This window comes from Vanacampus margaritifer, chromosome 7 (genome assembly GCF_051991255.1).
Source record: "Vanacampus margaritifer isolate UIUO_Vmar chromosome 7, RoL_Vmar_1.0, whole genome shotgun sequence".
In the NCBI taxonomy this organism is placed as follows: Eukaryota; Metazoa; Chordata; class Actinopteri; order Syngnathiformes; family Syngnathidae; genus Vanacampus; species Vanacampus margaritifer.
In genome coordinates this window covers 215,665-236,203 of record NC_135438.1, presented here as the reverse complement: position 1 = coordinate 236,203, position 20,539 = coordinate 215,665, and the positions used below count along the sequence as shown (strand labels likewise).

Genomic DNA, 20,539 nt, shown 5'->3' with positions numbered 1-20,539 from the left:
TCGCACAGCGGGCCGGGCCGGGCCCGCGGTGACGGCGATACACGCAAACCCGATCCTGGTTGTGGCCCTGGTCCGGGTGGACCGGAATCAGAATGTGCGAGCGGGCCGTGGTTCTGCTGGGAGAGGCGCGGGCTGTGCACCAGTCCAAAACCGCAGAACCGCACCAGCGTTTTGTCCGCACTGCAGCGCAGCAATACCAGCAGCAAGTTAGCTGACAAGTGCCAGAACAGCTTCCGCTACGCTCTTTCACAATAAAAGGCAGGCCCCTGCTCTGCTCTAGTCCAGAACGTCCAAACGTTTTCCTCCCTTAAATCGGGTTTTCCAAAAGCGGTCCAGTCAGCAATTCTGCTTTGTTTGCGTGCATATTAAATGTGGATGCAGATCAACATCTGAAAAGGAGACAATTGTTCACAAAATGCAGCAGGAAGTGAAGCAAAGCATTTTTTTTCTTTTTTTTTGTTGCTGCTGTAACTCAAGGAGCTCGACAGCTGCCTTGAATTACGAGTTGGATTCGTTCAGTGGCTCAAAATATCTCAAATCACATTTCCCCATAAAATGAATGCTTAATCCATTCAAGTGACCAAGGAAAACAGCCAAAGCTCATTGGGGTGATTTTTTCCCCATTGAGGCATTGTTATCAATCTACCTGATAGTTTACAGCAGCCAATCATCAAACGCGCCACAACATTCCGAAAGGCAAGGCTAGTCACTCGCATCTCAAGACGCTGCTGTTCGACGCCCGCTGATTCACCTCGGTCCATTTGGGTTTTCATCATATTTTTTTATGTTTTGCATTGTTTGGGTGGCAACACTTTGCTATTATTGGCAGTAAGCCCTAAAAAATCGATATTTTTCAGTGTATTAAAAATGGCCGCCAAATACTGTAGACCTATACAGGTACATCGATTTTGACTATTTGTCCACTGCACACTGCACACACACACACAAATAATAATAATAATAATAATAATAATAATAATAATAATGCATTGCAATAGCACAAACATTTGGACCAAGTTGTGTCCATGTTGTGAAGTCATGACATCCCGTGTAAATGCAACTGATTCCTCAACACATTGACGCAAAGCACCCGAGAGCCCTGAGTTTTATTTTGGTAGGGAGTGACATCTTTCCGACTGCTTTTTTTTGGGGGGGGATTGTGTTTCCTGTTAAGAGGTGGAGTGCGTGAGTCAGGCGTAATCAGGAAGCTCCCCTGTCCCACCCAACCGAGCGGCACGTGAACGCCTCACGCCGCCTTCTCGGCCTGTTTCCGAAGCACGAACTATTCTTTGTTATTCCCTTCGCGTGACGTCATCGCTTACGTGGACAATAAGTACAACATACGGGCACGCGCACACGCAACGTGTTTTAGTTGTCGTTCGTCTGACCTTCTGCTTCTTTCCCGTCCGGGCTGCTCCAAACCAGCAAACATCATCATCACCATCATCATCATCGTCATCTTCATCGCCTCCTGCGCTCCATCTTCATCTTCCAGCAGCATCAGCATCATCAGCACCGCGCATGCGCGACATCCGGGCCACCGGCCGCGCCTTTCCACAAGTCAAGGGAGCCGCCGCAGTAGCTGCAGCGCCCCTTAGCGACATGGATCTTATTGCTTGTTCTTGTGGGCTTTCGGGAGTTTCCCGAACTCGTTTGATTCTAATTATACAACAAAAGCAGGTGAATTTTCACCCGTGCCCTGCGATAAGTTGTGGCGACCAGTTGACCGGCCGAAAACAGCTGTGTTGGCTCATATTGAAAGTTGAACAGCCCTCTCTAAACAGGACGTAGTCATTAAAACAGTTCAATCTTTAATTCATCGTTCAAGGCATAAATCGTTGTTAGAATTTGTTTTGAATTTCTGCTGTAAATGGGAACTTTTTAATGTTATCGTATCAATCTTATTATAAATTTGATATTATCAGCCTTAGTATAATACTGGCTAAATAGCATTCACACAAATAATTTCTTTGTTTAAAAATGAAGGCTTCATAACATATTTTTAAAGGACAAGTTTCTTTTCCCTTTTGTTTGTCTCTCCCTGACTCTTCTATTGTTCGATGTAGCAAACCCAGAAAATTATTTTTAAATGGCTTTAAAAAAGTACGGTAATGACATTGTACCACTCTAATATGTTCTGTACGTTTGAATTTAAACGAATAAAAAGACTTTAAAAAAAAAAGACAGGCCTAATATGACGTACGGTAAAAGCTTGTCTCCCATTGGGCGAGAGGCAAAAACGTCACGTAGCGGAAGTGCGAGCAAGATGGCGGCGCAGGTGGAATTGTTGAGGTTGCAGCCTTTCCCGCCGCACGCGAGTCCTCTAGACGTGCTCGTGTCAAAATGGCAGCTGCGTTGCCTTCTCCGCGACCACTCGGAGCCCCCGACCGTCCTCTTCATCCCAAAGCGGCAGCCTCCGCGCCCCCGAGCGCCTGCCATCCTGCTTCGGCTTCAAGTGCTCAGCGACGAGGAGGCGGGAGCGTCGCCGCCGCCGGCGCTGCCTTCGCCCGGCCCGCTGAGGCTCTTCGCCAGCGGCTTCTTCCTTCGGCTCCGCGGCCTTCCGGCGGCTGGGAGCCTCGGGACGGCGCGGCCTGTGCTGCCCGTCAGTCTGGACGAGGTGGTGCTGGGAGCCCGCGGCGGGCGCTCTCTGGAGCGGGACGACGCCGACGGGCTCGCCGCGAAGCTGCTGGAGCTCTGCCGGGACGGACGCTGTCTGCTGGCCCGCCGAGGAGAACCGCTGATCGCAGACCAACAGGCACAGGTGAGCCTTCGACAGACAAACAAGGGCCCCATTGCAGAAGTTAAAGAAAAGCAAGACTAATGCGTGTAGGTTTTTCAAATATAAGGGCAGACTAGAAATGTATCTCATAATTCAGCACATTCTTATAATAATGCCACATGGGAAGAAAGAATATGAGAAGTGTGTCAAGCAGCCAGCATGGCAATGAAAATGAGTCGTATTTGACAGGGAAGGCACAACACTATCATTCCACACGGATTTTGAGTAAATAAGCCACATGACCTGGAAGCTATTGAGCTAAAATGCTTTTTCATGTATAAATATTCATAGAAAATATTGAGACAAATGTACTGTGATCCCACACGGATTTTGAGTCAAATTGTCTGATTTCCGCCAAAATAAAAAATCCATGAAATAGTCAATAAAGTAGTCAAGGCGAGAGGTGCAGCAATCACTCAACAACTAATCGATGACCAAATTAATCCGCAAGTATTTTGTGAATGGTTTTAAAACGGTCCCAATCGTCTGACGTCAGCCTCAACAGAAAACATTCTGCCATTTGTGTAGTCGTCCATTTTGCAATAAACGTAAACGCAGTGTCCGCTTTTAACTGATGAAGCCTTTTAACTCCCGTTGTCGATTGTTGCGCAGGTGCCCGACGTGCTGGTGCTGTCGTGCCGCCCGGTCACGCAGGGTCGCGTCACACCCGACACCGCCGTGGTTCTGGCCCACTGCGGCGATTGGCTGGCCCCGCCCCCAAGAGAGCTCCGGCTGTGCGCCTCAGACTTTGCTCACCGCGCCGCCCGGCTAGGAGATGGCCGCTCACTCCTGGACCTGCGTCGGCGGGCCCGCGACATCCCGGAGGAGGCGGAGTGGCGGCTGGACGTTCACGCGATGGACGTGCGGCGGTGGCCGGAGGTGGACGGCGTCGACGCGGACGCTCGTCTGTACGTGGGCAGCCGCGCGCTGCTCAGGCTGGGGTTGTTTGACGGCGAGTGGGTCAAGCTGTGGCCGGCGGGCCGAGCAGACCGATGGCGAGCGGCCGCCCTCGCCGCTGTTGGCTCGCACCGGGCGGACGACGGCGGTGTCGTATCGGAGACGTTGTGGTTCAACCTGACGGGGGGACGGCAGACGGCGGGTGCCGCCTGCTGTCTCAGGATCAAGGTACACGCACACGCACACGCACGCCAACTCGGCAACTCCACAACCATCGCTTATGGAACTTGCGGCCATAAACAATTGTGTATGCTGGCGGTGGTGGTTGTTGTTTTTAAAATGTAACACGCTTGTTCCACTGCAGAGGTGGCGGCGGCCTCAAAATGACGGCAGCGGCTCTGACACTTCCTGTGGCTCGGCCTCACCGCCGCTGGCAGGCCAACTTCACCTGCAGCCGGTGGCGTCTGCGGCCGACCCGCATCCGGGTGCTGGTTATGATGACCTGCTGGCCGCGCACTTCGCCGTCCCCAGGTCGGCTGCCGGCAAGTGACCCGGTGATGTCATCCGCGCAAAATTGTCGTCTGACTTGTTGTGTCATGTCGCGGCGGCAGGCTGGTGGCGCCGGGGGACATCCTGCACGTTCCCGCCCGCAAGCACCCGGACCTGATGGAAGACAGCGCTGGCTGGAGGTGATGGACGGGAAAGGGACTGACGGGAAGTGACGGACAGGGAGTTTTTTCTTTGTCTCTTTTTATGGATTCAAACTCCAACATTCAAACTGAGCACACAAAGCGCAACGTGCTGTCAAACGAGACACAAGAAAAAAGAAAAGACACAAACCCAAAAAAACTAAAGCTCTAATAAGACGTAGTCGATTTTTGAAGTTATGAAATAGCGACAAGGCTTGCGTCGTCTTCCATTTCCTTGCAATCAATCAAAAGCAAAGGTCGACATCTGTGAATAAACGGTTTTGCTGGTGGACAGGAAGTGACGGACAGGAAGTGGAGCGTTCAGTCAACCTTTGACTTTCGACCCCGCTTAGGTGCCGGCAGCTGGTGTTTTTGGCGCAGAGGGTGTGTCCTCTTCACCAGACAGAAGAAGAAGAAGAAGGTGGCGGTTACCTGGCTGACACGACGCACACGTCCCTCTTCATGGTGACCTTTAACCCTTCCAGTCCAGCCATTAGCCTGTCAAGTGTGACCTCTGACCTGTGGGATGCCTCCAGGGGCCGCCCGTCAACAGCTTGGTGCCCGGCGGCGGCGCGGCGGAGCTGTGGAGCGGCCCGTCTCCTGCGGGTCTCGAGCACACGGTGGACGCCATCGGCCGCATCCTCGGGCCGCACAGACACGGGTACGGGCCAGCGCGATTGGCGACGAGCGCGACGGAACCTTTTGCGGGCTGCGGGTCACCTGACCGTGTGATTGGCGTGCCCTTTCAGCGGCTCCCTGCCGGCGTGCAGGCTCCTCGTTCACGGGCCGGCGGGAAGCGGCAAAGTGACTGCGGTGGCGGCGGCCAGCTCCAGGCTCCACCTCCAGCTGATCAAGGTGCGACCGTGTCCCGAGTGGACCGGCGGCCGCGCGCTGACGCCGCCTTTTGTTCTGCGGCGCATAGGTGGACTGCGTGGGCGTGTGCGGCGACACGCCCGCCGCCACCGAGGCGCGTCTGACTTCCTTGTTGGAACGAGCGGACGCCCTGCAGCCTTGCGTCCTTCTGCTCAGAAACCTGCAGCTCCTCCTGCGGCCTGGCGGGGGCGCCGACGAGGACTCCCGCGTCCAAGCGGCCCTCTGCCACGCGCTCCGTAGCGCCCCCAGCAGGTGACGAGTGGCACTCTTAACGCATTCAAACCCCAAAACGTGTAAAGACGTTTTTTTAATATTTTGTCTTTCAGTCCAAAAACGTATTTATATGTTTTTTTTTGTTTTATGCAAGAGCATACAGAAGGCTTTGATGCAACCTCTGACATGAAGAGGTCACTTAAAGGCATACTTGAGCCATTTTCAGCAGTGAAAAGTTCCTATTTTTTTGTACAACGATTTTTTCCCACTTGCTGTCGACTGATGATGACATCACCTGTGCTGAGGACCAATCGTGGCTCACCTGTTTTCTGGGTTTGGTCAGTAAACTGAAAAAAAAATGTTTTTAAAGGTATTAATTGTGCATGAAAAATAATGAATTTATCAAATTAATTCTGGAGAAATTTTTTACTGCTGAAAATGTCTCAATGAGTCCTTTAAAGCAATGCTAGTTAACGTCCAGCAGGTGGCAGCAGAGTATAAGAGATGAACCAGGGGCCATGTTGCAACAAGCTCTTTTTCCCTAACCCGTTTTCAACAGATTTGTGAATAATGATGAAACGTAGCTATATGCTAATGCTAATTGCCGCAAAACGGAAACTGATAGAAATAAACTTTTGTTTCTGACGAAAGAAGAGACTCTCATCTTTCTTTTTGTAACTGCCATATTTTGATAGCAATAGAACGCAATGTTGCCGCCTTGCAAAATCAGTCCAAATCCAGTCAAAGAGCCGGGAGCAAAGGGGGTTGCTTCAGTCAAAATGGCTGCCATTGAATGTGTTTTAAGCGCCGTTAGCGAGGCTGCTGTGTTTGGACTTCCCAGGGTGGCGGTGGTGGCGACCGTCCGCGAACCCCGCCGGCTGGCCGCCAGCGTGGCGGCGGCGTTTGTCCACCGGGTGGCGCTGGAGGTTCCCACCGAGGAGGAGCGCCGGGCAATTCTGACGCGGCTGAGTCGCGAGGTTCTCCTCGACCGCGACGTGGACCTGGAGAGGCTCGCCAAAGTCACGGCCGTACGTCGCTTTGCAGCGCGTCGCGCGTTTGCACGCGGATGGAATCTTCGCCAAGCGCGTTTTATTGTAATGACACTTTTTTTCTCTCTCCTTCCTTTCATGCATTCAGGGTTTGGTGCTGGGCGACTTGCGCTCCCTGCTGGTGGAGGCTGCTCGTGCGGCGTGCCGGCGACTGGCCACGGCTCGGTGAGACTCGCCGGCAAATGTTGGCGGCGTTCTTGGACCGACCGTTGCAGCGCGTCCGTGTCTGTTTCAGTCCACGTCGGCGCGAGGACGACGTGTGCTCCAGCGGCGTCACCGTCCAGCAGCGGGACTTCCTGTCGGCTCTGCACACCTTCCAGAAGCGCCAGTCGGAGGCCGCCGGCGCCCCCAAGGTGAGACCGCTCCTGTGACACAAAGCCACCCAACTTCAGCCAGCAGGTGGCAGCAGAGTATAAGAGTTCAACCAGGGCCATGTGGAAAAAAAGGCTCTTTTAATCTAAACCGATTTGTGAATAATGATGAAACTGAGCTATATGCTAATGCTAATTGCTGCAAAACAGAAGAGACTCTAATCTTTCTTTTGCTAGCTTCCATCTTTGTTTGTTTTTAGCAATAGAACACAATATTCTGTGGACCTTGCAAAATCCGTTCAAATCCAGTCAAAATGGCTGCCAGTCAATGATTTAAAGTGGAAGTCACCCCCCCCCCCCAAAAAAATGTTTTTCTTGATAATCGTATGTTGTGTGCAGCCCACGGGTCTAAATATGGCATCTGGTTAATATTGCGTTGGACGAAAGCGAGTCAAGCAGCAAAATGAAGCTGTTCGGATCCATCTCAGCGGCGGCCATATTTGCATTTTATTTGTTTAAACTTTATTTTTGTAACTTTTTTTCAGGTATAAAACCACAAACATACATTTGGTCATCAGTTTCACGTTAGAGAAAAATCAAAGATCTTTTTCTACAGCAAAGGTTCAAGAGTCACTTTTTAGATTTAGAATCACAATTCCTTGTTCCCAAAACAGAAGACATTTTTCCATGTTTGGGATTTAAAGAGAAGGTAATTAATTGGCGCCACACTTTCAATAGTGCTCAAAAACGCATCCAACCGGTCCGTGTTGCAGGTTCAGATTGCAGCACCTCCTCGTTACTGGGGGCGGCCATTTTGACACTTGACATCACGGTTGCTCGGCTCTCAGGTGACGACCAATCACAGCTCAGCTTCAGAAAACAGCTGAGCTGTGATTGGTCGTCAGCCCAGCAACTGTGATGTCATCTTCAGTGGCAAAATGGCCGCCCCCTGAGATGGGTAAAAAACGGCTGCATTTGGTGGATGAAAATGCGGAACATGTGTGTGTGTGCGTGTGCGTTGTCAGATTCCATCGGTGCGCTGGGAGGACGTGGGCGGGCTGGAGACGGTGAAGAAGGACATCCTGGACACGGTCCAACTTCCTCTTCGGCGGCCGCAGCTCTTGTCTGGCCACCTGAACCGCACGGGAATTCTGCTCTACGGCCCCCCCGGCACCGGCAAGACTCTGCTGGCCAAGGCCGTGGCCACCGAATGTTGCATGACCTTCCTCAGGTCAGGACGCACTCAGACACTCGCATCGCACGTCTCGGGTCAACGTTGCCGGCAGCGGAGGATTTTCTTTTCTTGTTTTGCGATGTAATGTTCCGCTGCCTCCATGCAGACGATCCTGTGGCGCCAAAAATCAACCGCACGAGCGTAACGCTAATTTGCAGCGCGGCCCATAAGTCGTCGGAAGCGCACGGCCAAAAATAAAAACGTGCCGCGTTCCCTACGTTGTACGGAATTTCAAATGCCGTCGACAAGCCGACGGCAAAGACGTGATTTGTGTCGAGTGCGAAGATTTCTTAACGTTGACGTTTGCGTGCACCGTTTCAGCGTGAAAGGTCCGGAGCTGCTCAACATGTACGTGGGCCAGAGCGAGCAGAACGTCCGAGAAGGTGAGCTGCCTGCCGGCAACCTTCTTGTTGTGCCGCGACGTCTTTCTGTGGCACGCGTGACCTCGCTGACCTCAAACCAGAAATTGCCTTGTTTTGAGATGTCAATTCTCAGTCAAAGTGACCCATTTATTTATGAAGGAAGAATTAAAAAAACAAACAAAAAAATTATTACTAAATTAAAATATGAATTATGAAACTTAACAGACAATTCAAATGTTTCATTTGTCCACTCTTTGAAATGCTAAATGTTTATCACAACGTTTTTGGAACATTAAACCGAGGCTGAGTCAAAGTGACCCATTGTCGTGTTTCGCTAGGAAACTTCTTATCAACAAACAATTCAAACGGTTCTTGTGGACGTGCCCTGAAAATCATCAACTCGAATTGTCAGAAAGCTTCGGGACATCAAACGGAGCGCGTGTCAAATTTCATGATGGCAAAAAAGATGGTTGATTTGAAGTTGTGATGATGTGACGACGCTCGCATCACGCGGATGACGTCACACGCGGATGACGTCACCCGCGGATGACGTCACACGCAGATGACGTCACCCGCGGATGACGTCACCCGCGGATGACGTCACCCGCGTTTGCCTTCACCCGCGTTTGCCTTCAGTGTTCCAGAGAGCGCGATCGGCAGCGCCGTGCGTGGTCTTCTTCGATGAACTGGACTCTCTGGCGCCCAGCAGGGGGCGCAGCGGAGACTCCGGCGGGGTGATGGATAGGTGAGCGCATGCTAACGCTAATGCTAATCCCAAAGCGGTGCCTAAAGTTAGCCTCCAAACCGTCAGGGTGGTCTCCCAGCTGCTAGCCGAGCTGGATGCTCTGAACGCCTCGGCCCGCGTGTTTGTCATCGGCGCCACCAACCGACCCGACCTGCTCGACCAATCCTTGCTCAGGCCCGGAAGGTCAGAGTTGTCATTGATGTGTCTTTGTGTGTTTGACGCAAACAATTTGGCCTTGGGAAGGATCCTGTTAGCATAATGCTAACCCATTACAGGAAACATTTTGGACATGCTAACAATTAGCATTGATAGCTGAACTTTTTTTCAAATGTATTATACATTCATATATTCTTGATCCTCCGCAAAGAATGACTTGTATTAACAGCGCACTGAGGAGCCGGGACGATCTTCATGCATTGTGCGCAGGTTTGACAAGCTGGTCTACGTGGGGATCAACACCGACCCGAGCTCCCAGCTGCAAGTCCTCCAGGCTGTCCTCAGAAAGTAGGACGGCGTGGACGCCGCGTCGCCCTCTGATTTCTCGCCCTCTGATTTCCCGCCCTCTGATTTCTCGCCCTCAGCTTCCACCTGGACGCCTCGGTGGACCTGCGGCAGGTGTTGGCGCGTTGCCCCGCCCACGTGAGCGGCGCCGACCTGTACGCGCTGTGCTCGGACGCCATGACGGCCGCCGTCAAGAGGAAGATCGGCGCCGTACGAGACGGTGGGTAGGCGGGGCCATCACGGCAACTGCCACGTAGTTGGGTGTGGCCGTCGGTGCGACTTGAACTTGAACCGGCCGACTCCTCTCAAGCGTCTCGGAGAAAGACTGAGCACGTCGCGATTCGTGGTTTGTCTTTTTCATGAAGGACCAAAACTGCCGACATTAAAAATAAATGAATGAATAAAAGCGCATGTACGAAATATTAATAATTTTTGGGGAAATAGAAACAACCAAATATGTTTATATCCAAAAATGAATCAAGTAACCCAAAAAAATAAAAGAACGTCCAACCCCCAAGACGTGCTTAGGACCGCCCCCTCATTTAAATTTTGTCCTGACGTCTGCAGCATGAAATGAATAAATGTGCGAGCAGAGCCTTTCTATTGATTGCTTGATATTTCATTCGATTGACATTTATTTGTACACGTTCATGTTTTGAATCCCCTTTTTTTTTTATATTTACATTTATGTCTGCTCTCTGATTGGCCGTTTTTGTTTTGCCGTGACAGCCAAACAAAAACGGCTGCCGCAGCACAGCCAGACTTTGAGAAGGACTGAAACGTTCCATTTTGTCAGGTTTGGACTCGGAGGATTGGTCGCCGTGCCTCACCATGGAGGACTTTGACGTGGCGCTCCGTGACTTCCTGCCGTCGCTGTCGCCGGAGGAAGTGATGCGGTACCAACGCCTCCGAGACAAGTCGGCCACCGTAAGATCCGCCCGAGATGGCAACGAAATAACCAGTCGGACTTGAACTGCCGTCTTGTTGACTTTCTTGCCATCGGAGTTCGCTCGGCGTCGGATGTCGAGTGTTGGCTGGTCGGATGCTGAGGAAATGATGACTTGTTGACAACTTGACGCGGGGGGGGGGGGAGCGGGGGGGCACTCACATCTGCTAATAATGTTCGCCAATTTATTTTTAATTTTATTTGTATTATTATTATTTTTTGCTTCTTGACATTATTGAAAGCTTCTGTGACATTTTGCACAATTTGAACATAAACTGCACTTAAATGTAGAAATATTGAAAAAACAAAAAGTGCTTGATGTGATTAAACGGCGCATACGAACCGGACCGTGTACACCCGCAAACAAAGTTCCATCAAATTTGTCAGTGACATTTAAAAGCCAGCATATTTTTTTTCAAAAAGGTTGAAATGCAAGTCATCGTTTTCTCCAGAAAAACTCAACAGAAAAAAAAGTTTGGAAAAGAGGACGTCCTGCTGGTTGGCGCCGTCTCGTTCGTGACGTTGAAAGTCGGCCATTTGCGTTGCGCTGCCATCTTGATTTCGTCCGCACGACGATCCGATCCGGACTCGTGAAACGTTTCAATATTTCTAATAAATGTTGTTTTTTCCAGTCGAGGCGACTTGGACTCATTTGACTCATTTGACTCGTCTCGTCTAGCTTTTTATTTCCTTTTATTTTTTTCAGTCGGCAAGCCGTGTTGACAAATGGCCGACTTCGTGGCGCCATTTTGCCTCTCCCAATTTCAATGTGAAAAAAGGTGTACACGCGTTACATGAACAAAACGAGCCATTGTTGACATTTGTTGTATTTTATTGATCGGATGCGTCAAATGTGTGGCGTGAGCGCAAACAGCAGGTGGTCGTTGCCACGGCGACGCCATCGTCTACCAACGCCATCAATGTTGGACTGTCACACTTTACACTCCAAGCCAGCAGGGGGGGTAGCAAAAAAAAGGGCTCACTTCCTTAGCATCAGCTAGCACGTTGACACGCTAGCATCACGTGGCCTGCCGCCACCGCCGCGCGCCGCTCGTTAGCGCAGCGCGGACTTGTTAGCAACTTCCTCGTGCTACTGAAGGCTGCGTTTGAAATCACTCTGTTGACTGCATTTGCCGGCGGCCATTTTGAGGACATGAGTCCAGCTGGTAGTTTTGGGCAGCATTCCGTTCATCGTCGCTACATAGTCAACAATAGGACAATTAAAGTAAAATAGTCATTAGGCTGTATTGGATTCATCGTTTCAGCCCTCGATTCAATCGTGAAGAAATTCTTCCATCGTGAGTATTTGACGAGTCGTTTCATCCTGAGAACGTAAAAGTCCCGATACAGAGGGAATGATTCCAAACGTAGCCACTGTGCTACTACGAGATGCTAGCATGTCAGTTGGTTAGCGCGCTAGCTCGCTAAAATGTCAACATTTGGACTTTTTCTCACGTCGGCTACAACAAGATCAACAACACGTGTGAACGTCTGTTGCGGGACAACACGGAAGAAGTCGCGGGGGGGCGTGGACATCTCGTACCAGGTCCAACGTGTGGTCGACGCCTTGCGGGCCTCAGGCAAAGTGCGGCATTCTGCTGCACGTTCTACGACAAAACACAAGATTTGCAACACAATGTCCAAATGGGAAAACACATTTTTGGTGGGGAAAATCAAACACATTCGAAGATGGCGAGATGAACACGGAAAAGTCGCGAGTTGTAACCCAGACGTCCCGTTTCCAAATCATCCCTTATTGAAACGTTCAGAGCGCCGCGACGGCGGCGGGCAAATCACTCATTGGTTGAAGTCAAAAGGTAAGCGAGTAAATCCCTCCGCTCCGATATCAGGGAAGCTGCGGGTCAAAACATGGATTTCCTCCAATTGAGACCTTAAATGCCATTCAAAAGTATTCAGTACGATGTCCTAAGGTGGTAAAAATTGAAATGCAATTCATGAAAAAGCCTCCAAGCTTTATTTCACATCCAAGGTTGCGCAAACGAGTCACTGCCGCGCCGTTTAGCAATAAGAAATGGGATGAAAAATCGATTTGTCATTTACAATGAACAAAATGGCCTGAAGTTCCAAATGTCAATTGATCTGAATTTAAAACGAAAAACGAGCTGTTCCTGTCACCAACATGAAACAATAATGCCACCCAGTGGCAGAAAATGACCAAATAGTTCACACTCCTTTTAACGATTTAGTCAATTGTTTTAGCTTCAAATCATGTTATTTGCTTACGATGAAATTCGATGTTGCTCACGAGACTTTGTTCAACTTCAAATGGTCCTCAAAAGTTCACATTTGGGCTCCGCCCCCCCAGCCATGAAAAGCAGACCATTATCTCTTGGGCAAATCTGTAGATGAAGAATTTCGGAATCATCAGCAATTTGAACCTAGACGAGCCTCATCATGTGTTAGCATGAAGCTAGCGCGAACGGCAACCGTGTTTTGGTTGGACGGCTGAAATCCGGCCAAAGCGTGGCCTGGCCTCTCGCGCCGTATACGCCTCGCTTAAGGTCAGCGCTTTCGTGGGCTCCTTTCCCGCCAGCCGCCATATTTACCGCTTACGTGGCCTTGGCTACTTTGGTTCTCTTCATCCTCTTCCTCCTCATCAGGGTCACCTGAGGTCGCTTGAGGCCGGCGATCAGCAGCAGGAGGCGGGGCCTGGACTTGGTCAGCCAGCTCCTCAGCAGCGTTCCTTTTGGAAACCTACATAAAGTCAAAAGTTGGCACCTTGCGCCGACGCCCCTTCCCGCCCATTCCCGCCCATTCTCGCCCATTCTCGCCCATTCCCGCCCATTCTCGCCCATTCTCGCCCATTCTCGCCGATCCCAATGAAAGCGACGCTGCCGTTGCCGATTGGGAATTCAGAAACGCCGGCGAAAGCCTTCACGCGAGGTCGTTGCCTTCGCTATCACTTTGTTGTCATTGTAAAACGGAAGCGCTGATTCTGGTTCGCATGTTGCCGGAATTCCCAGTCAGGCCGTCGCTGCCAGCATTTTTCAATCGAATTCCATTTTGCATTTTGCAGGCCGCCATTTCTCACTGGCCGAAGGTGCCGATGAGCAAACGTGTTGCTGCTCAAACGCTTTTCAGACCACCGCAAAACGTCGTCGGCGAATTTGAAACGCGATTAGCCGAAGAAACGCTCGCGTCGCGACTTGACTTTTGACCTTTACAAAGCTGACTTAAAGTAACCTTTAGCAAAAATGTCCTTGGTTTTCGTCTCTGGTAACGAATTGAATGCACTTTTGGGGATGATTTTAAATGTGATTTGAAGCATATTTATTAAACCCGAACAAGGACGTTTGAAAGCGTCTCACAGAAGTGACGTCATCTAGCAGCAGCCAATAGGAAAGCAGCTTCAGATGACGTCGCTGCAATGCTAGCTAAGAAAATGAGTGACTTTTCCCGTTTATTAAATATTGCGCACAAGCAGAGGTGGCAAATTCAGGTCCAGAAAGTCAAAACCGTGTCACCGTTTAGCTTTAACCTCAGGTGCTAGCTAGCTAGCGCCCTGGCTAGCTTGCATGGTGCTGATTTACCTAAATAGCTAGCTAGCATCAATGGCTAAAGCCAAACTGTGGCAGGCTTTTTACTCTCTGGACCAGGATTTGCCACCTCCGCGCACAAGTTATTAACATGAAATAAAAAGACGAAAACGAATACTGAAACGAACTAAAACCAAGCATTTATGAAATAACTCAAACTAATAAAAAGACAGAACAGAACCAGCCTGAAAAGGAATTCAAACCAACTTAAAAGTCCCGAACTATAATGACGGCGATCTCCGCACGGCAACACGCAGCAGCCCAAATGGGATTGGCCGGGAATCCAATCGTGGCTGCCAAGACCACCGGCAAGAACAGAATACGCGGCGCGGAAAATGGGAAGGAATATCGGCGGTTGCCTTCTTACCAGTTGACCCCGCACATGGGTGAGGTGGTGGGCCGGCGCGGCGCGGCGCTGCAGTGGAATGGCGAGCTGGCCGGACGCACGCTAGAAGCTTCAGTGCACAAACACCGGCTGCCAATCATAATAGGAGGGGAGGGGGGGGGGGTGGATAGGGGAGGGGGCCCGGCCCGGCCCGGCCCACTCAGCACTTCTCGCCGCAAACATCCAATGCTCGGCCAATCGCTAGGCCGCCCGTCGCCCCGGCAACCGGTCACCCTGCTATACAAAGGCTGGGGGGGGGGGGGGGTCTCCGCCGAATGTCCGTCCCTCCTCCCTTCCATCCGTCCTTCCTCATTTCTCTGCCTGCTTCTGAAGGCAACATAAAGCAACCATTTTAGCCGAAATCAACTTCCAGTTAGTGTTAGCCAGCCAACATGCTAATGAACGTACGGAATGACTCGGGTTCATGACCTGCTGGGGTAATTAATGAGTAATAAGTGCTCACACGGTGTGTCAGAAATGTGTGTTGGTGGTCTTATCATAAAAGGAGCAAAGTCTGAAGCGTCCCGCTATCGGCAGTGCAGGGTCAGAGGTCACATTGTGCTCAGGCTCACAAGGAAAGCGCACGTACGGAACGCATCGGCGACTTTGCAGGTGAGCCGCTTTTCATTCCAATCACTTTGATCGTTTTTCCTTCAAAGCAGTTGTTCTGCTTCACGCTGAAACGCTGCGTTGGAGGACATGCGGCGTTCACGTCTGCTCGAAGCCTCTTCCTGTTTCGCAATCTCACGACGACGTTGCACTTCCTGGAGTTGCGGCAAGATGGCGGTCCGAGCAGACGCCGCGCTTGTGGCTCTCGCTCGACTTCCTCCAATGGTCGCCATTCGGGACAAAATCCAAATGACCGCAAGAAACGGGCCGAAGAAGAAGGAAGACAAAAGTGGCGCTACGGCGCCAGCTAGCATCGTGGCTAACGACCGCATAACGCTTTTCTACAAATACGTTTAATAGCATTCCTATGTTTCTATTTTTTGCGATCTTGCAACTTTATTCCACTTCCTGTTCACATGACTTCAATTTCTGTCCACTTCCTGCTTCCCCGTCATGTGACTTGTAAACGCCATTTCAGCTTCTTTCCCTCAGCGCAGTTTTTTTCAATTGTGCTGAATAAAAAGTGCATGTGACAAACTTGCACTTCCTGCGTCGCCGTCCTCGACAGCCGACGAAGGACTGACGCGCTCGCCTGTCTTGTTTTTGTGCCCATCAGATCTTCCTTGAAAATGGCTGCCGATGCGCCGAGAGACAAGTGAGTGTGCCGGCCGCGCGATTGACAGACCGATGGGTTGACGCGTGGCTTTGTGGCTGCTGCAGGTTCCACGCCGTCTGGTTGGTCTTCTTCGTTCTGGGTTTGGGAACTTTGTTGCCGTGGAACTTCTTCATGACGGCCACCGCGGTATGACCTCACTTCCTGTCTCCGAAAGTTGCCGGGAGATTCAAGCGAGGCTGATTTGCGCGCAGTACTTCACCGGCCGCCTGAAGGAGTCGACCAACGGGACGGCGGAGGGGGAGGAGCCCCGGCGCAGCGTCCTGCAGGCCAAGTTCAACAACGTGATGACCTTGTGCGCGATGTTGCCGCTCCTCGTCTTCACCTGCCTCAACTCCGTCCTCTACGCGCGGTAACAACAAATGAAAAAAATGACATATTGAAAAGGCCGACTGACTGGTCGCAAATGTAGACAGACGATGGATTGGTCACCGGAGCGCATATTGGGACAAACCGCCGACTGGTCGCCACTCCATCAACTAGTCACGTGGACAAATGGATTGGTCGCCCGTTGATTTCCTGACACCTTAACGGGGGTGGTCGCCAATCAACCGAGCAGTTTCAAATGTAGACAAACAAAAGGATTGGTCACCGGAGCACATATCAAGACAAACCGCTGACTGGTCGCCACTCGATCAACTAGTCACATGTGGACAAATGGATTGGTCGCCCGTTGATTTCATGACACGTTCACGGGGGAGTGGTCGCCAGTCAATCAAGCGGTTTCAGATGTAGACAAACAAAAGGATTGGTCACCAGAGCACATATCAAGACAAACCGCTGACTGGTCGCCACTCGATCAACTAGTCATGTGGACAAATGGATTGCTCGCCCGTTGATTTCATGACACGTTCACGGGGGAGTGGTCGCCAGTCAATCAAGCGGTTTCAGATGTAGACAAACAAAAGGATTGGTCACCAGAGCACATATCAAGACAAACCGCTGACTGGTCGCCACTCGATCAACTAGTCATGTGGACAAATGGATTGCTCGCCCGTTGATTTCATGACACGTTCACGGGGGAGTGGTCGCCAGTCAATCAAGCGGTTTCAGATGTAGACAGACGATGGGTTGGGTTTTCGAGCACAACTGACTGGTCGCCAGCCAATTGACCGGTCGCAAAAGCAAACTCCTCTTTTAGCCCCTTTGCTCTTCCTGTTTTGCTGTCATGTGACTCTTGCTTGTACTCGGCGCCAGGATTCGCGAGGCGGCGCGCGTGGCGGGCAGCCTGGCGCTCATCCTGGCCGTCTTCCTGCTGACGGCCGTCCTGGTCAAAGTCCATCTGGAGCCGGCGACCTTCTTCGCCGTCACCGCGCTCAGCGTGGTCCTCATCAACTGTGAGTGGCGTTGCCGCCCCCCCATGCCGCCCCTTTGACCCAGGAAGTGGATTGACGCTTTGCCGTCGGCAGCGTTCGGCGCCGTGCTGCAGGGAAGTCTCTTCGGCATGGCGGGCGCCTTCCCCGCCACCTACACCGCGCCCATCATGAGCGGGCAAGGACTCGCCGGGACCTTCGCCGCCTTCGCCATGATCTGCGCCCTCGCCAGTACGGCCGCCACCACCATCGGCTCAATTGGAGCGCCCGCCTTCTTTGCCTCCTTCCTTCTTTCCTTCGCTACTACTTTGCGTTCTTCTTTTCTTTTCTTTTTTTTCCCTTCCCGATCTTCTTGCTTCTGTCCAATCATTTTCCACTTTTTCCTTCATTCCTTCCTTTTTTTTCCTTCTTTTTCTACCTCCTGAATGACCTTTCATCATTTTCCTTCCTTATTCCTTCTTTTTTTTTCAAGCATGTTGCTTCCTCCCCTCCTCCTCTTTCCTTCTTTCCCTCCTTCTTATTGCGTTCTCTGCCTTCTTCCTTCATTCTTTCTTATTTCCTACTTTCCCCCCCCTGCCTTCCTTACGTCTTTGTCTACCTCCTCCATGTCCTTCTGTCATTTGTCCGTCTTCCCTTGGCTCGCTTGCAGGTGGTTCCAGTGTTGAAGAATCATCGTTTGGTTATTTCATCAGCGCTTGTGTTGTGGTCCTGCTCTCCATCTTGTCGTATGTGGCGCTGCCTAAACTGGTAGGTGCGCACACGCACACACGCGCGCTGCCTAAACTGGTAGGTGCGCGCACGCACACACGCAAGCACACCTGGTTGTGACGCGACGTGTGCGTGCAGGAGTTTTTCCAGTTTTACCATGCGAGGAAGGACGCACACGTCGAGGACGTCAACGTCTCGCTAACCCAGCCGGGTAAGCTGCGTCTTCGACATCCTCTTTTTTTCTCGGGGAAGGACACAAGTCAAGAGGGATAAAAGCCTGTTTGAGAGGGAGGAGCTAGTGAAGGAAGTAAGGAAGGAAGCGAGGAGGGAGCGGAAGGAAGAAATGATAGAACGAGAGCGAGAGGAGGTTGGGGGTGAAAAGGACGGAGGTAGAGGACAAGCAGCAGATGAGAAGGAAGCGAAAGAAAAAGGAGGAGCAAAGAAACTCCTCCCCTTCCTTGTCCTTGTCCTCGTCTTCATTTTTGTCCGTCGCCTTCCTGACGGTCTTCCTTTTCATCTTGCCGCTGCTCCGTCCTGCGCTTTTCGTCCTCATCTTTCCTTGCATGTCATCCCGGCGGTCTTCCTGGACGTCCTTTGCAAGAAGGCCCGGCGCGGCGTGCCAGTGTCTCCATGGCGAGCGTCTTCAAGAAGGTGGGTGTGTCTTCAAGAAGGTGGGTGTGTCGCGGCCGGCGCTGACTATGACCTTTGTCCTTGTGGTCGTCCGGCGTGGAGATTTGGCCCCTGGCGGCGTGCGTGTGCGCGACCTTCACCGTCACCATCGGGACCTTCCCCGCCGTCACCGCCGACGCCAAGTCCACCTTGGCGTCAGGGGGCGCCGGCTGGGGTGAGTGGCCTTCCTCTGCCTTCCTTCCTTCCTTCTTTGTCGACCTCTCTCCATCCTTCCCGTCCTCCTTCCTTCCGTCTTTTCTCATGCATCCTTCTCTGCTTCCGTCCTTTCTTCCTCTTTTCCTGTCCTCTTCTCATCCATTCTGTAGTTCTTGCCCGCCTTCTTTCCCTCCCTCCTTTCTTCCTTCCTTCCTTCCTGTGACTGATGATGTCATCACGTTGTGTCAGACATGTACTTTGTGCCGGTGGCTTGTTTCCTGCTCTTCAACGTGAGTGACTGGGCTGGGCGGAGCCTGACGGCCTTGTGCACCTGGGTGAGTTCTCGTCACGGGCGGGCGTGGGGAAGCGGGCGTGGGGACGCGGGCGTGGGGAAGCGGGCGTGGGTCAGCCGTCCCCCTGACGTCCGCCGCCGGCGTTGTCTCGCGCAGCCGGGTCAGGACAGCCGCCTGCTTCCGGTGTTGGTGGCGTGCCGCACGGCGCTGGTTCCCGCCCTGATGTTGTGCAACGTGCAGCCGCGCCGTCACCTGCCCGTCGTCTTCCGGCACGACGCCTTCTTCGCCGCCTTCATGATGGTCTTCGCCTTCTCCAACGGCTACCTGGCCAGCCTCGCCATGTGCTTCGGACCCAAGTCAGACACCAGCGTTTCCTACTCCCTTCATTTCCCTTCACGTGATCTCTCTGTCCGCGTCTCGTCGCTCTGACGCGGCATACTTTGAGTTACTGTATTATCATTTTACTTGCTTCTTATTTCATTTTGAGTTTTGTTTTTTTAAATGGAGTTAGTTTTAATTCGTTTCCAGGGTGCTTCTGTTAGTTTTTATTTGTTTTAGCTCTTTAAAAAAAGGCTTTCAGTATTAGTTTTCGTTTATTTATTTCATGTGAATGACTTGTGCGTGGAGGTGGCAAGTCCAGGTCCAGGAAGTAAAAACCCTGCCCCAGTTTGGCTTTAGCCGTTGATGCTAGCTAGCTATTTAGCTAGTTCCCTAGCAGGTAAACCAGCACCATGGAAGCTAGCCAGGGAGCTAGCTAGCTAGCACCTGAGGTTAAAGCCAAACGGTGACACGGTTTTGACGTTCTGGACCTGAATTTGACACCTCTGCTTGTGCGCAATATTTAATAAACATCATGAGAAGAGTAACTCATTTTCTTAGCTAGCTTTGCATTTGGTTGTGGCCTCGGAGCGACGTCGTCTGAAGGTGCTTTCCTATTGGCTGCTGCTCGATGACGTCACTTCTTTTCATTCCCCTGAAATAAATATTCTTAAAATCACATTTAAAATCATCCCCAAAGCTGCATTCAATTCATTACCAAAGACTGCCAAGGTCATTTTTGCTATATTTATAGTTTTAGTTTTAGTTAGCTTTATAAACATAAAATGCACTTTCATTTAGTTTTCGCTTTTATTTTGTTAACAAACGTGCTGTTTTTTTTGTTAACTCAAATAAGCCTTAATTGTCCTTGATGTGGTCCAGGAAGGTCCTTCCTCACGAGGCGGAGACGGCGGGCTCCATCATGGCCTTCTTCCTGTCTCTGGGTCTGGCTTCGGGCGCGGCGCTGTCCTTCGTCTTCCGAGCTCTGGTTTGAAAAGGTCCCGGCTTCCTTCAACGCCGCATGGCGTCACAAAGACTTGTTGTCCTTCCAAGATGTCGTGTCAGATTTTTCTACCTCAAATCACAGGAAGCTCACCCGCTAATCCCCCCCCCCCCCCCACAAATGCTTTGAATTCTTAAAGAATATATTTCAAACATTTGCTTTCCGAGACTTTATTCAAAAAAGATCAAGTTGAGGTCATCCGTTGCCGTGACGATTCCACGAGCTCTAAACCTAAACTAGAACAATTCCTGCGGAC

The 20,539-nt window shown here is 51.3% G+C and overlaps 4 protein-coding genes across 13 annotated transcripts in view; 2 read left to right on the top strand and 2 right to left on the bottom strand.

The window, feature by feature from the left end:
- LOC144055417 (tau-tubulin kinase 1-like) overlaps window positions 1-1,537 on the bottom strand; it is a 20,337-nt gene extending 18,800 nt beyond the window's left edge. The window contains exon 1 of the mRNA XM_077571358.1: window positions 1,389-1,537. The gene's annotated coding sequence lies outside the window, so the exon portion shown is untranslated. The remainder of the gene's footprint in view (window positions 1-1,388) is intronic.
- Window positions 910-18,514, top strand: pex6 (peroxisomal biogenesis factor 6). Of its 5 annotated transcripts, none has more exons than XM_077571349.1 (25): window positions 910-2,761; window positions 3,392-3,904; window positions 4,041-4,207; window positions 4,288-4,365; window positions 4,719-4,830; window positions 4,902-5,026; window positions 5,115-5,220; window positions 5,288-5,490; window positions 6,293-6,479; window positions 6,589-6,665; window positions 6,736-6,853; window positions 7,837-8,042; window positions 8,367-8,428; window positions 9,044-9,152; window positions 9,219-9,335; window positions 9,579-9,656; window positions 9,734-9,873; window positions 10,450-10,580; window positions 15,767-15,805; window positions 15,871-15,952; window positions 16,018-16,175; window positions 17,021-17,160; window positions 17,233-17,883; window positions 17,983-18,055; window positions 18,449-18,514. In XM_077571349.1, exons 1-24 carry the CDS (start codon window positions 2,195-2,197, stop codon window positions 18,044-18,046), a joined length of 4,230 nt encoding a protein of 1,409 aa, XP_077427475.1. In that variant the 5' UTR covers window positions 910-2,194; the 3' UTR covers window positions 18,047-18,055; window positions 18,449-18,514. The 5 variants fall into 5 exon arrangements, 4 of the variants coding, with proteins under 4 accessions (XP_077427475.1, XP_077427476.1, XP_077427474.1 ...); XM_077571350.1 differs by having other exon boundaries at window positions 18,446-18,511; XR_013294870.1 differs by lacking the exon at window positions 18,449-18,514 and having other exon boundaries at window positions 916-2,761; window positions 17,233-17,367; window positions 17,786-17,883.
- Window positions 11,411-14,632, bottom strand: LOC144055426 (uncharacterized). 6 transcript variants are annotated; one of them, XR_013294873.1, is made up of 4 exons: window positions 14,524-14,632; window positions 13,167-13,314; window positions 12,844-12,959; window positions 11,411-12,206 (listed from the first exon to the last, which is right to left on the bottom strand). XR_013294873.1 is itself a non-coding variant. In XM_077571378.1 (4 exons), the coding sequence occupies exons 1-3, from the start codon at window positions 14,538-14,540 to the stop codon at window positions 12,893-12,895; spliced, it is 225 nt and encodes a 74-aa protein (XP_077427504.1). In that variant the 5' UTR covers window positions 14,541-14,626; the 3' UTR covers window positions 11,411-12,206; window positions 12,844-12,892. The 6 variants fall into 6 exon arrangements, 2 of the variants coding, with proteins under 2 accessions (XP_077427504.1, XP_077427503.1); XM_077571378.1 differs by having other exon boundaries at window positions 13,174-13,314; window positions 14,524-14,626; XR_013294872.1 differs by lacking the exon at window positions 12,844-12,959.
- Window positions 18,352-20,539, top strand: LOC144055423 (equilibrative nucleoside transporter 1-like). Its single transcript, XM_077571373.1, has 5 exons — window positions 18,352-18,495; window positions 18,577-18,688; window positions 18,919-19,004; window positions 19,119-19,318; window positions 20,167-20,539. The coding sequence occupies exons 1-5, from the start codon at window positions 18,475-18,477 to the stop codon at window positions 20,381-20,383; spliced, it is 636 nt and encodes a 211-aa protein (XP_077427499.1). The 5' UTR covers window positions 18,352-18,474; the 3' UTR covers window positions 20,384-20,539.

Coding starts and splice junctions, on each gene's coding strand:
- pex6 (XM_077571349.1), top strand. CDS start 2,195: ATGACGTACGGTAAAAGCTTGTCTCCCATTGGGCGAGAGGCAAAAACG. Junction 4,366..4,718: donor GAAGACAGCGCTGGCTGGAG/GTGATGGACGGG, acceptor GACCCCGCTTAG/GTGCCGGCAGCTGGTGTTTT. Junction 15,806..15,870: donor GCCGATGCGCCGAGAGACAA/GTGAGTGTGCCG, acceptor TGGCTGCTGCAG/GTTCCACGCCGTCTGGTTGG.
- LOC144055426 (XM_077571377.1), bottom strand. Junction 12,207..13,166: donor TAGCCAAGGCCACGTAAGCG/GTAAATATGGCG, acceptor GTTTTGTCGTAG/AACGTGCAGCAGAATGCCGC.
- LOC144055423 (XM_077571373.1), top strand. CDS start 18,475: ATGGCGAGCGTCTTCAAGAAG. Junction 18,689..18,918: donor GTCAGGGGGCGCCGGCTGGG/GTGAGTGGCCTT, acceptor ACGTTGTGTCAG/ACATGTACTTTGTGCCGGTG. Junction 19,319..20,166: donor GCCATGTGCTTCGGACCCAA/GTCAGACACCAG, acceptor TGGTCCAGGAAG/GTCCTTCCTCACGAGGCGGA.